At 39.9% G+C, this 12,940-nt stretch overlaps 1 protein-coding gene across 1 annotated transcript; it reads left to right on the top strand.

Moving 5' to 3' along the window:
- The first annotated feature begins 206 nt into the window (after positions 1 to 206).
- scn4bb (sodium channel, voltage-gated, type IV, beta b) lies at positions 207 to 12,259 on the top strand. The gene is made up of 6 exons (XM_023287373.3): positions 207 to 560; positions 782 to 1,049; positions 5,171 to 5,334; positions 5,429 to 5,648; positions 6,298 to 6,427; positions 6,632 to 12,259. Exons 2-6 carry the CDS (start codon positions 965 to 967, stop codon positions 6,726 to 6,728), a joined length of 696 nt encoding a protein of 231 aa, XP_023143141.1. The 5' UTR covers positions 207 to 560; positions 782 to 964; the 3' UTR covers positions 6,729 to 12,259.
- Positions 12,260 to 12,940: the final 681 nt, after the last annotated feature.

Here is a 12,940-nt window from a genome sequence, read left to right as displayed (position 1 = left end):
GACAAAAGTGCCTGAGTCTGCATACACGCCCCGAGTCAGGAGAGGGGGAGGAGGGGGGAGGCAGGTGGGGAAGGAGGGAGCAGCACAGAGGAGGAGGAGGAGGAGGAGGAGGAGTGACTGGGGGTGTCAGAGGAGAGAAAGAGAACAAGAGGGATATGGGGGCAGGTGAGGGAGGGGTAAAAAGAGAGATGAGGGGAGAGAGAGGTGGCATGAAGCCAGCAGTGAGGACAGGGGAAAAGTTGTGAGATAGCCGGACGACGAGCAGGGAGACGATTCAGCTTCACTGGGGCTCTGCTGAGGAGGAAGGAGAGCTTCCTCCTGTCTCTCTGTCTCCGTCTTTCTCCTTATCTCCTTCCTCTCTCCTCTCTAATTGTCTCTCATCCTGCCTGGCACTGCAATGTGGCTGTCTCTGCAGTGAAAGTGCTGGCTGGCAGAGTCTCCTTGAGTGAACCCTGACTGTGCGCAGTGAGCGTTTGCCGCTCTGCCTCCGTCCTGTCCACACTGACTCAGCTGAGCAGGCAGCCGACAGGCCCCTGACTGAGCACCGGCTGCAGGAGAAGGTAGGTGGGACAGAACTCCAACTGTACTTACTGTACAATCCTGTTTCTGTTCACTGAGCTTTATTCTGTTTACAGTAAGGCGTAGAGTTACAGCATGTACATGTAGGAAACATGCAAATGCACGCTGTATCTGAACACAACTGTATTTTTTCCTTCCTGTCTTGTCTCTGTTTCTTGTCCGTCTCCTTTGCCCTTTGTCTAACCTACAGTTTCTTCCACAGGAGTGTTGTTGGGGCTCTGAGGCAGGCTGTAGCTGCAACACTGGGACGTGCCTTGTTTGGGGTCCATTCACTCAGAAAGCAGCTTCCAGGTTCAATCCAGTTGTAGTAAAGGATATCCTACTAGCTACCAGAGCCAGGCCTGGATCCTGCAGCACCGTTTGTTCTGGAGCAGATCTGGCTTCCATGGAGGTCCGGTGGATTGGGGTTGAACCCCCGAGGCTGGGCCCTCCATACACAACCACTGGCCTGATCTTCTCTCTGCTGTTTGGTAACGTCTATCTTGCATTTTATGCCACCTCACTTCATTTTCAATGTTGTCATTATGGCACAGCTGATGCACCCAGTGTGTCCTCATCTCTCCTCTTAGAAAACTTCATGTTTTTTTCTTACAATATCATTTGTGTTTTTAAATAAAGCAATGATGCTGTGGCTTCTCCAGACCTGCCACTGACCTTCATGTTGACCTGAGTACAGTCGGTTTTAGCTGCAGGTAGAAGCACTGCGTGTGCCTTTATACTTGGGTTTCACATAGAGATTTTGTTGAGTGGTAGATCTTGTTGATTGAAAAGGCATATTGTGATTAGTTTATTTTTTTATAAAGGCTGTTTCATCTCAAGATAAATGTACTGCTGGTTTTCCTAGAAACACTGATAGGACAGCTATTCACAAAAATCTGTCAGAGTGCAGCATAGAGTCTGTGGATCACAGAGTTATAAATGTAGTTGCAGTCTAACAGTTTGGTGTTATTATTGATCCGTATCAGTATGGATCGTATGTCAACCAAAGGAAATGTCAGTGGAAGAAAGCAGCACTGTGATGGAAAAGCTGCGTCAGGCACTCCAGGCCCATTCATTCACAGCGTATTGTGCTGGTCCAGATGTGGATCTGCAGCAAGGGAGCAGCAGAGTCTCTGGGAGGAGGGTCCAGTTAACTCAAGCAGTTCTGTTTAATTGTTTCATAAACTTCTCGGTTAAGATATTGAGAGTGCTAGGTGGTGATTGTACAGAAGCAGAGTGGTAGGAATGTTGTTGTTGCAGGTAAATTCACATGCAGATCTCAGACTGGCATCAGTGATGGGCAACAGTTAGATAAAGGTGTGGATACACAGTCAGGGTATTGAGTTTCAGTCTCTGTCAACACTTGATATGTTTGTATATTTACATTGTCCTGTGTTACATGTTTTACCCACATCCTTTCTGCACTCATCACGCTGTTGTTACAAGACTTTTCTGAACCTACTTGTGTGTTGGTCGCATCACTGCAGCAACAGTGCAGCAAACATGTATTAAAAAGTTGAAGGTCTACGGTCCGTAACAAGAGCTGCAGACTTTAAAGTTATTTCCAGTCCAGTTTAGTCCAGAAGTACATCAAATCAATCACACACAATAGATGTCAAATATTTATCTCTCTAATACAAAACTCTCTTCCTCTTGTTGTGATGCATTTATAAACATTGTCTGTCTTGTCAGGAACTCTGGTTAACAGTTATTTTATTCCTTCATTTTTCAGAGCTGTTTTTCACAGGTGTTATCTTTATTTAGAACGAACAAAAAATATTATAACAAAAACTGCACCGCAGAGCTAGTCAGCAGATGCAGGTGGCCAAGAACCAGAGAGAAATATGATACTGTATTTAAAAAGCAGCTAGGCATCAGCACTATATTCTGAGGGAGAGTGGAGATATTTGTTTTCCACTGTATAATGCACCATAGGGTGGTTCAGAAGGTACCGGTTAGGCCGTCAAACTATTTTGTGTAAACATGTACTGTTGGAAATCAGGATCAAATGATAAAAACAGTATTAAAGATATAGAAAAGAGTGAGACAGCAGCTTTGAGCATTAAAGCAGGTTTTTCATTTGTGAATTACGCAATTCTGACTCAGACGAGTGCAGTGATGGTCTTATGTCGCTCTCTGCCAAAAGAAGCTTCATGTTCAAAGTCAAACAGTGGACACTCAGTCTGTCATTTTTATGCACAGTATATGTCTCCTCTCATATGTTTGACCTCTAAAGTTTTAGATCTGCTATTATCCTCTTAACCTTCGTAACAATTGTTTTTTGTTTAAATTTAAACATAATTTTTAAGGGGATTCTGTGCTCATATTTGTGTGAAAAACTATTGTTCTGAAGTTGACATATGCAGGCTAAAAACTGGAGCACCACTCTTCTACTTTTATCTGAATCACCAAAAGTCACAAAACAAGTTTTTTATGAACACCTAGATAAGAAATGAAAAATAAAATGCAATGCAGAGTGGACAAGTGATTTATGTAGTGTTTGAATGTGATGAAGACAAAACACAGATGAAGGTTCTTGAAAACATACTATGTTATTGTATTTCTCTGTCTTGTCAGCAACTTATGCATCTACAGTGATAGAAACAGTGTAATCTAATAGACAATAAATGTTTTAGGAACACACAGCGGCACAAAGATCAAGGACGAATAGGAAGAAAATGGAATATGACAGCATTTTCAGGAAAAAGAAGCCGGAATGACAAAAAAAATGTGCATGAAAGAGACAGCAGAGCGATACTGTTGCTCTCCTCTCACCGACTGTTTTTGCAAGCTCACTGTGCTGCATTGGAGCAGCTGAGGACAAGATTGGGCAGAGCGAGTTTTCGAGATAGCAAGAAGAGTCAGAAGAGAACGAATCAATAACATTCCCACTTGCACGACACCCTCCTGCACTGTGTTTAACTGTCTCTGCTGGGCTCAGCAATGTTATTCCTATTTGTTGCAGCGGTGCCTGTCAGACATTGACCTTGACCGTGTTATGAAAAAGGGATAACACAATGTGCAGAAAACAGAGGGCAGAAGGATAGAAAGAGAGCACAGAATATGTTAAAGCTGCTCCTGCAACCATTGATCACATTCAAAGGTTTACATTAGTGTAACGTTTTGTCTATATAACCTCTTTATTCTGCACAGCAGCTTGTCAGCTTGTAGTTTACACCTCACATCCTAGATGGAAGCATTAAGCACTTTAATGGCATAAAGAGGCAGAGCGCAGACCTGCTGTCTGTCCTTGACCTGCTGAAATTATATACTGTAGCTGTTTGCTGTCCGTAACCTTGACACTGAGTGCTAAACTGGAGGGTGGAATACCTGCTAAGTTTAGAAATAATGAGGTCAAAGGAAACGATAAAGAAAACAAAGCCCGTTTTCCGACAGTTTATTTTTATGTTTTTTGGACTGGTGACAGCAAAATATAATCGCTGCCTGATACTGTGTGACGCTGGTGGTCCCTGGTGTACAGTTACAGTTTTCACAAGCAGCCCAGCAGTTTTCATCCTCTTTTATTTACTGTAATGTCACATCAAGGACGTTGTGGCGTCACGTTACTGTGGGTTTGAATTGTCAAATGTCAATAAAATACATTATTAGATAGTATTTTCATAAAATAATGACTAAAATGTTTGATAGGTTTAATAATTTATAATGAATGCCCAGTACATTGACTTAATACAGACTGTATTAATGAGTAATGAGTATGTTGTGAATAATCAGTGGACTTAATCAAATTAATCAAGCACATTTTGTAGCTGTGACCAGTAAATGTACAGAACCAAACATCACGTCCATAATTTGTCACACAAAGTTTTAAATCTTGTATTCTAATATTTTGATGCATATGAGTCAAATTTACTGCCCCTGTCAATGAACTTTAGTCTGTTCTCAGTGTCCTTATTTACCCAAAGAGTAGATATAACCCCAATGTATACAGTGCAGCCAGTCTGAAGCTACACAACATCGTCATTTTTAAAATGCATAGGGTCTATGAATGTTTTGGACTATATTGAATATCTTGCAAAAGAAATACAAGCAATCAGTAATTAATCATTCTTTTACTAACACTAAAATTTAAGGTTTTGGTTTCCACATCTATTCTACCATGATGGTACATGAGAACTATGTTTTTCAAGCATGAACAGAAAAAAAATAGTAATTTAGTGTTACTGAAATTATGAAGTTTGGTCATCAAGGAATCTGAATACTTGACAAATAGACTGACATTCACTTTTTTGCAGTGAGTTAAATGAGAAGATTGATGGTCACTACTTAGCTTAGCATAATGGCTGAAAACTGTTGGGAGGTTGGAGCTGTATAAATACAACAATATCCACCAACCAGCAGATCTGAAATTCATACATTACCACGTTAGATTTAATCTGTTCTAAAACTGAAGTTGAAAAACAACAAGCTCATCTGGATCTGTCTGAAAGTAACAAAATCAAGGCGAATTTTTAACTAAAGCTCTAGTTTCCCAGTTTACAAAGAACCAAAAAAAGTCTATTTTCCAGCATGTGAAATTGCAACTTTGAAGCATACAAATCATACCTTTCATATGTCCTGTCTTGCTGTGTTTTCGATTTCATTGCCCCCTCAGGCCTGTGGTCTGCTCAGGCCCTTGAGATGTCTGTGGGGAAGATTCCCACCCTTGAGGCAGTGAACGGCAGCACAGTCATCCTGCCTTGCACATACTCCAGCTGTATTGGCATCGAAAACCTCTACTTTAACTGGCAGTTCAACGACAATGGCACCATGCAAAAGGTAAAAACCTCCCATTTGAGTGAAGGATTTCTTCTCATGGTTTCTGTAACTTGCACACGGTCATTTTTAGACGATTGACTGCTGATTCTATCAGGTGTGTGAGTCGACGATACGGGCAGAGGGCGTGGAGCCTGATGTGAAAATATATCGAGAGCGGGTGGACTTTGTGGGGATGAACCATCAAAACAACCTCTCCATCTTGCTGCGGAACATCACCTTCGAGGACGGAGGCCACTACACTTGTTTTGGACGCAATCCCAAAGAGAAGTTCAAGAACCACAGCGCCGTTTTCCATCTCATTGTGGTGGATGAGTGTGAGTGGTTGAATTCTAGAGAATATGACTTGATATACGTGAGAGTTTGTTCTATGTTACTTACATTTTATTACACAAATAAATGGATTCTTTTGGAGAAGATCTTTCTTTCTTTCTTTCTATACTATATAAATACCTTAGAGATAATTTCTTTCACCTGCCCAGTGGTTTTAAACCAGCACATTTTTCATTAAGCTGCTCCATATTTTTTGCCCTTCTTTTTTGCCCAGTTATGTGGAAAACTGTCCAATGTGACAACACTTCCCTGTATTTATATATAACTAGTTTAACTACTATATCCCCGGACATACTGTATATTGGTCAATCATGAATATAGGACAAGTCATTGGGGCTTTCTGAATGCCTCTGTAATATGTATACTGGATCGAAAGTAAACTAGAACATGCATTTATTTATATGCTGAAGAGAAAATATTTCAGGCCATATATATATACAAGGACAGTCACTTGAGGGAAAAAAACTTGCACTAGAAAAATAAATCCAAATCCAAAGACTGCACAGAGACATAAAAGGCAGTCAGGTTCTCCATATTATATGACATTATAATGTGTAAACATTCACCTTAAAGTTAACAAGGTTGTGTTTTCTGTCCATTAAAGTTAATTTTGTGTTTTGCTGCTGTCTGCAGTGAGGGTGGTGGACAACACGCTGACCATCATGATCGCCTCAGCTGTGGGTGGAGCCATCGCTCTGCTCATGGGCTTCATGTTGCTCAAGAACTTCACTCTCTTTGTACTCGCCAAGCTTGAGGAGAAAAAGTGAGTTTTCACAACCACCTGGGTATTTATTTATAGCTGAACTGTTTCATCCTGTTTCATCACTTTACATTGTTGATTCCTTGCAGCATCTGAGTTCAGACAGCGTACACATTGAGGTGGTTGATAAAGCTGAAAGTTTGACCTGTGTGTTTCTACAGTTCTAACTCTGCCACCCTGTTTTTACCTTCTTTAACCCCACCACAGTAAGGAGTGCCTTGTTACTTCGTCAGGGATCGACAACACAGAAAATGGCCTCTCAGGAACCAAAGCTGATTCAAAGCCGACACCAAAAAAGAAATGAGACGATGCATGTAGAACGACATGAGTACTCATATTTATATACATTCTTTGCATATATTTGTATATGCACATGTGTTTGCACATATTCAGATTCATTACTTTCAAGCTGAGATCTTAATAACTCTGGCTGTGGCCTTGAAAGGGGGTTATAACCATGTGCATACAGTTACATAGAATATGCACTATGTAGTAATTGTGCAGATGATATACAGCTTCAGACAGTGAAAATCACAAGTGCATACATAATTATTTGATTCATTATTTTTACATAGCTACATAATTTATAGGATGGGATTATTGCATCTACCAGAGATGTTTCAGCTTGATTTATTTAAGACGTCCTAACAAAAATGGAGCCTGATAACAGTTAAACATTTAGACATGTAATGTTAGCATACGTCCGTACTTAATGACTTGTGACAGGTTGGTACACAGAGCAGACACATTAAATTATTATTATTATTATTCCCAAGTTGTCTCTGTGGGACTTGCAATTCATTATATATACAAACTGCTTCTGGAACAGTGGTAAGGAAGTACAACGACTGTAGTAACACAACAGGAGGAGAAAAGACATGTATTCACTGTTTCCACGAGTTCTGTCAGTAGTGTAGATGTCATTTAATCTACTGGTGAATATTTGGTCATTCTAATCATTACCTGTATCAAAATCATGATCTGATGTCAGATGTGGAGGAAGAATTCAGATCTCAAGTGAAAGTACTACTGGTGCAATGTAAATGCTGTTACAAGTAAGTGCTGCAAATTTATATTTAAGTGAAATGACACAAGAATGAGCTTCAAAATACAATTTAAGCACCAGAAGTACTCAGCATGCAGAATGGCATATTTTTAGTTTAGAATTATTGGTGCAATAATGTGGTCATGATGTCGAGCTTCACAGCTAGAAGGTTCAAATCTGATTGTCGCTTTAGTCGTTTCTGTGTGACTTTGCAGTTTCTTCCTGTGACTGTGTCCCACAGTATAAGGACATTTTTTTAATTTATTTTTTTAAATTTAACCTTTGTTTAACCAGGAAAGATCCCGTTGAGATTAAGAACCTCTTTTTCAAAGGAGTCCTGGCCAAGATAGGCAGCAGCAAGTACAAAACACAGTTATAAAATTACACAGACATGCATGGCAGGTTGTTATGTTCTACAGAATCAGCTGGCAAATTGAATTGCTCTGATATGAACTGGCAACCTGTCCAGGATGTATTTCACCTCTTGCCACAGCTGACATAGGCTCCAGCCCCCATGATGCTCCACTGCATAGAAGAGATATAGTTGATGGATGGATGGATTAAATATTTCTAACCTAAATCTGCAAAAATACTTGTATCTAAAATGATCAAATAATGAAGCAAAGCATACACTGTTTGACTCTAGTAGAGGTAAAATGCAGCAGATGATGTAAATATTAAAGTAAAGTCCAAGCAACTTAAAATTGGCCTTTAGTGTAGTCCTTGAATCAATGTACTTAGTAACTCAAGTAGTTAAAAAAATTATTTGTAAATTGTTCACCTGTTCATCAACACATTTCTCTCTATTTTTTTGTGTTTGTACTTTGACCATGAGATTTTACTTTAAATACACAATGGAGACTGAATTAAAAACAATACTGTGTAGTGCAAGTCGTAATTTATCATGTTAGCCGTGATTACTAATGCAAGTGTAAGCCAAGTGAATACAGGCTTCTTTATCATCGCTAAACAAGCTGAACAACTCTGGTAGATGTTTTTTTCTCATTAAATGAAAAACAAGTGATGCACACACTTTATTACAGTATGGGGATGTCTTAATTTGTATATCCATGTAATTGCACAGTGCTGCAAAGTGGCTTGGTGGTTAGCACTTTTGCCTTGTAGCTAGAGGACCCCCAGTTAGCGTCCCCAATTTCCCGCCTTCCCAGGATCTTTCTGCATGAAGTTTGCATGTTCTCCCTGTGCATGTGTGGGTTTTTTTCCAGGTAGTCCGGCTAAATCCCAGTCCAAAAACATGCTAAAGTTAATTGATGATTCTAAATTGTCCGTAGGTGTGAATGTGAGAGTGATTGTTTGTCTGTATATAGCCTCATGATAGAATGGTGACCTGTCCAGGGTGTCCCCTCCCACCACCCTAAGTCAGCTGGGATAGGCTCCAGCTCCCCCCGCGACCCTAATGAGGATTAAACGGTGTATAGATAATGGATGGATGGTATTATACATGTATATATGGGCTGATCTCTAAAATGACTCTCTAAAGTTGTATATCATTTAGTACAGTTGTGCACTGTTTGTAACTGATATGTTGATATGTTAATGTCTGTTGCCATAGCCAGAGTACAAAAAAAAAATCTTTGACTGTTTTCCATCTGAAGTCAAAACTAAAATACTTCTTTGTTTAAGTGCTTGAAACAGGTAAAAATACAATGCTAGCTGGGCTGAATCCTCCTGTAACTAACACCAAATTCACAATAAGTAGTTCTGTGACAACACTATCAATCTATTTGCAATCATTTTTTTCTTAAAACAGCTGTACTAAACAAAAGGAGAATTACTAACTCGATAACTGTACTGACAGATAATCGTAGGATTCGGCCCAGTTCTTCATCCTGAACCTTCTCTTTGCTTGACATAAAACACAGGTGCCTGTTCATGCTTCTCTGCTCCTCTGTCAGTTAGGACAGCAACATATTGCAAAACAGTTTGCAAAACTCAGCAAACAGAAACAACACACTGAGCTTCTGAAGTGAAACAATAGACAATCCCCTGAAACGACCCCCTACCCCCTAGAAAAACATGAACGACCCTCAGATGCTGCTGCTTTTAGGACAAATAACCAACGCATTATAAGCATGTGCAACATGGGCCAGATTTTAGACATAATGCTTGAAAACAGACGCACTTTTTGGAAATACGTGTTCTAATATACTAACGCTGGTAGCATCAGCTCTGAGGTTATCTCTAAATCCCATTTTATGCCATGCTAATTTCACTGTGCTAACCCTGGCTAAGGCTAAGCACTAGTTTGGTGACCCTGGATACTGTATGCCTGGATCAGACTTTACATATTATCTTTGCTTTGTATGTACCTCTTCACGGAAATGGCTTTTTCCTCCAAAACACTGAAAAATGTTCATCCAATTAGTGTTTAACTCTTCGCAATAAATGATTCTCTGCTGCGCTGCAGTGGAAACGATGTACCTGCTTGCCCTGCACATGCATACAGCAAACCATAAATTATAGTTTAAATGACAATGGGAGCAGGTCTCAGATAGCAGGCTGAGTAGGGGGGCTGTAGTTCAAGTGTATATGCTGCTCCAGCAGGGAATAAGAGAAGCGATGCTCTCGTTGTAGCCCTCTGATTGTGCCAAACAGGGATGATTCCTACTGAGTGTCACAACAGGAGATGAATGTATTCGCATCAAACTCAGCGAAACAGTAAAATGCAGTGTTAAGCATTTACATTATACATCTGTTGCACATTCAAGACACTGAATGTCTGGCTTTAAATAGAAATACCTCTGCAGGGTGAGACAGATGTGTGTGATTAAACACTGTGTTGCCATCGACAGGTGTTGAATACGAAAGTACTGTCCAGTGAAGTGTGAATTTCTGGAACTCACTGTTATGTTAATAATAATAATAATGTGCCTCTCGTCTTTAAACACTGGCCCGAAGCAATATATTATAAAGACTGTGTGTTGTTGAATTAGATGTATATTTTGTGTATTTAAAATACAAACCAGTGTTGGTTTGTCATGCTTTTCATCCAGGTAAGACAAGAGGAAACCAAACAGCACACATGAGGAAATAGTGAGATCCTGTGAAATTCTACCATTAGATACTGAAAGCAACATGGAGCCTGTTGAACATTAGCTGGAAACAGATCAGTGTTAAAGAAATACTTTGGAAAATAAGCCTATTTGCTGTCTTGCTGTGAGTTAGATGAGAAGACTGATGCTACTCTCATACCGATGTTATGAAGATAAAAGTGGTTAGCTTAGCTTAGTCTGGCTCTGTCCAAAGGTAGCAACGTCCACCTGTTAGCTCCTTTAAGGAGTAATGAATAATATAATATGCTATGATATAGCTGTAATTTCTATGTCTCGTTTGTTTAATCCATACTCCAGTTAACTGCCCTTTTAGCTTCTTTTCCACTATGTCACTTTAATAGGACTTGTTGCTCATTTATTCCCACTTTAAACCGAATAACAAAACATTTTCAAGTCTAATTTGGAGTCATAGGATGTACCCATGCCCCGCTTTACATGTTTTCTTACATGTTTTCCAAAGAAACTGAGACACCTCTTCCTTTTCTCTCACCTGCTTATTATCTGATTAATGTCAATAAATCAAAAAATAGTGACTCAGAATATTATTAGACATCAATTTATAGGAAAAAAGAAATGATATACATCACCCCAGTAAAGTAGCAAACTGAAAAAAAATGCAGGGTAAAGAAAAACATACAAAAGCTAAAGCATCAAAGTGTCAGCCTGTGGTTTTATGGGAGGTTATGTGCTGGACTGTTTTTGGGAAGCAGCAACTTTTTGGCGTCTCCTTCGGTTGCCTGGCAACTGTATAGCGATACCACCACTGCAGGAATTAAACAAACATCATGTAAAGTTTTGATTGGTGGCATGCGTTGGTAGGCTGATCTCTTTAACCTTTGAAGAGAGCAAGTCTGGCTGCCCAACCATCTTCTGGCTCAAGCTGTATATTTGAGAGACCAGATTGAGAGTTTGCATCAACCTTCTCATCGAACTCTCAGTAAAAGAGCAAACAAACTGATTTCCTATTTTCTGGGATTTTTGAGAAAGAAATTGCAGGTTCTAAAAGTAAAAAAAATATTATGGGCAAAATGTTTTTGTCATATGTGTCTTTGCCATATTCATGTTTAGCTTTAAAGAGAAAATCCAACTTTGAGTGAGAGAATGGATTCTGCTATTTGGGCTGCTGTTGTGACTTCAGAAACATGAACATAAAATTAAACAAAATTGTTTAACTGCAATAATTCAATTTAACTCTAAGAGTGGGTTTTCTCTGAGTGCACAAGACTAAATCCTGTCAGTTGTTGTTGGTTGAAAAAGTCTGAACGAGCGTCTCACTGAAGCTTTAGGTGGATGCTGAGACTGTGTCAGTGAAGGCCTTATGATGACAAGCAACTCTATGCAAATCGCAGCAGTATTTTATCCTCTGACAGATTGTCACTTTGCACCTGTGAGTTACTGTGACAGTTCTGTAAGCAATACAACAGCAGGAGACGTCCTGGATCAGGGAGTTGTGATGATGGGATGCAGGGTGAATGGGGAACATCCAGAGAGGAGCACTGAGTTGACTGGAGCCCCTGTACTCAATCCGACCCTGCAGAGCCTGTAGACTCACCAAGTCATCCTCCACCACTGCTCTCTGCACACAAATAGACAGCTGCAATGCTCTGGCTCGCTCTCATATGATGTCCCCATTTTCAACCTCTCATTCATGCATATCAACTCTTGATCTCTTTATTATAGAAACATGGAATCTAATAAAGTTTGGAATAAAATCTATCTAGTCTTCCTGTTTGTATATGAAGAGGTACATCACTAAACTCTGACAGCTCTGCCTCCTACTGGGCAGAGGGAGGAAGAATGATAAAAACCGATCACTACAAAGGTGAACTTAAAGATGAAGATATTTGCTTTAAAGAAGCGATCCGCTGATTACATTGATTTACAGTTTTCTAGTTGTGGAAAAAACCACATACTCTGTGAAAACTCATAATTTATTCTGCAACTCTGGCGGAGCCTTGTCAGATTTAATAGTTTGGTACATGTAACACATAATATATACAGACTGTAGGCAGAGCTACTGCCACACTTCCACTATAATCAATGACTGCACTAAGCGTGAGAGCATTAACTAAGTGCTCTGCAAATGCAAAAACAGGTCAGTCAGTTTTATTTTGTTTTGTGTTTGATGGTGAGGAAGTCGAACCGGGTTGAGATGTTATAGGTGAGGATGGATTCGATGAGTGATTTATAAACGAGGGTTAAAATGTCTTTGCTGATGTTAAAAGAACTGAGCTTTCTGAGCAAGTGGAGATGCTGCTGTGCCTTTTTGTGGAGCAGCATCTCCACCTGCTCAGAAAACTCGGTTCTTGAGTCTGTAAGTTGATCTGATGCAGTGTGGGAACGGAGATGTAGTGGACCAGAAGGAAGCCAAGGGAATCCGGGACGGAGAGGTATTTC

This window comes from Amphiprion ocellaris, chromosome 14, assembly GCF_022539595.1.
Source record: "Amphiprion ocellaris isolate individual 3 ecotype Okinawa chromosome 14, ASM2253959v1, whole genome shotgun sequence".
Taxonomy (NCBI): Eukaryota; Metazoa; Chordata; class Actinopteri; family Pomacentridae; genus Amphiprion; species Amphiprion ocellaris.
Note: the sequence above shows the minus strand (reverse complement) of the source record. Positions and strands in the feature narration are given on the sequence as shown.

Excerpts from the sequence above, each read along its gene's own strand:
- scn4bb (XM_023287373.3), top strand. The coding sequence starts at position 965 with ATGGAGGTCCGGTGGATTGGGGTTGAACCCCCGAGGCTGGGCCCTCCA. Across the intron at positions 1,050-5,170 it reads GATCTTCTCTCTGCTGTTTG|GCCTGTGGTCTGCTCAGGCC; the intron begins GTAACGTCTATC and ends TTGCCCCCTCAG. Across the intron at positions 5,649-6,297 it reads TCTCATTGTGGTGGATGAGT|TGAGGGTGGTGGACAACACG; the intron begins GTGAGTGGTTGA and ends TGCTGTCTGCAG.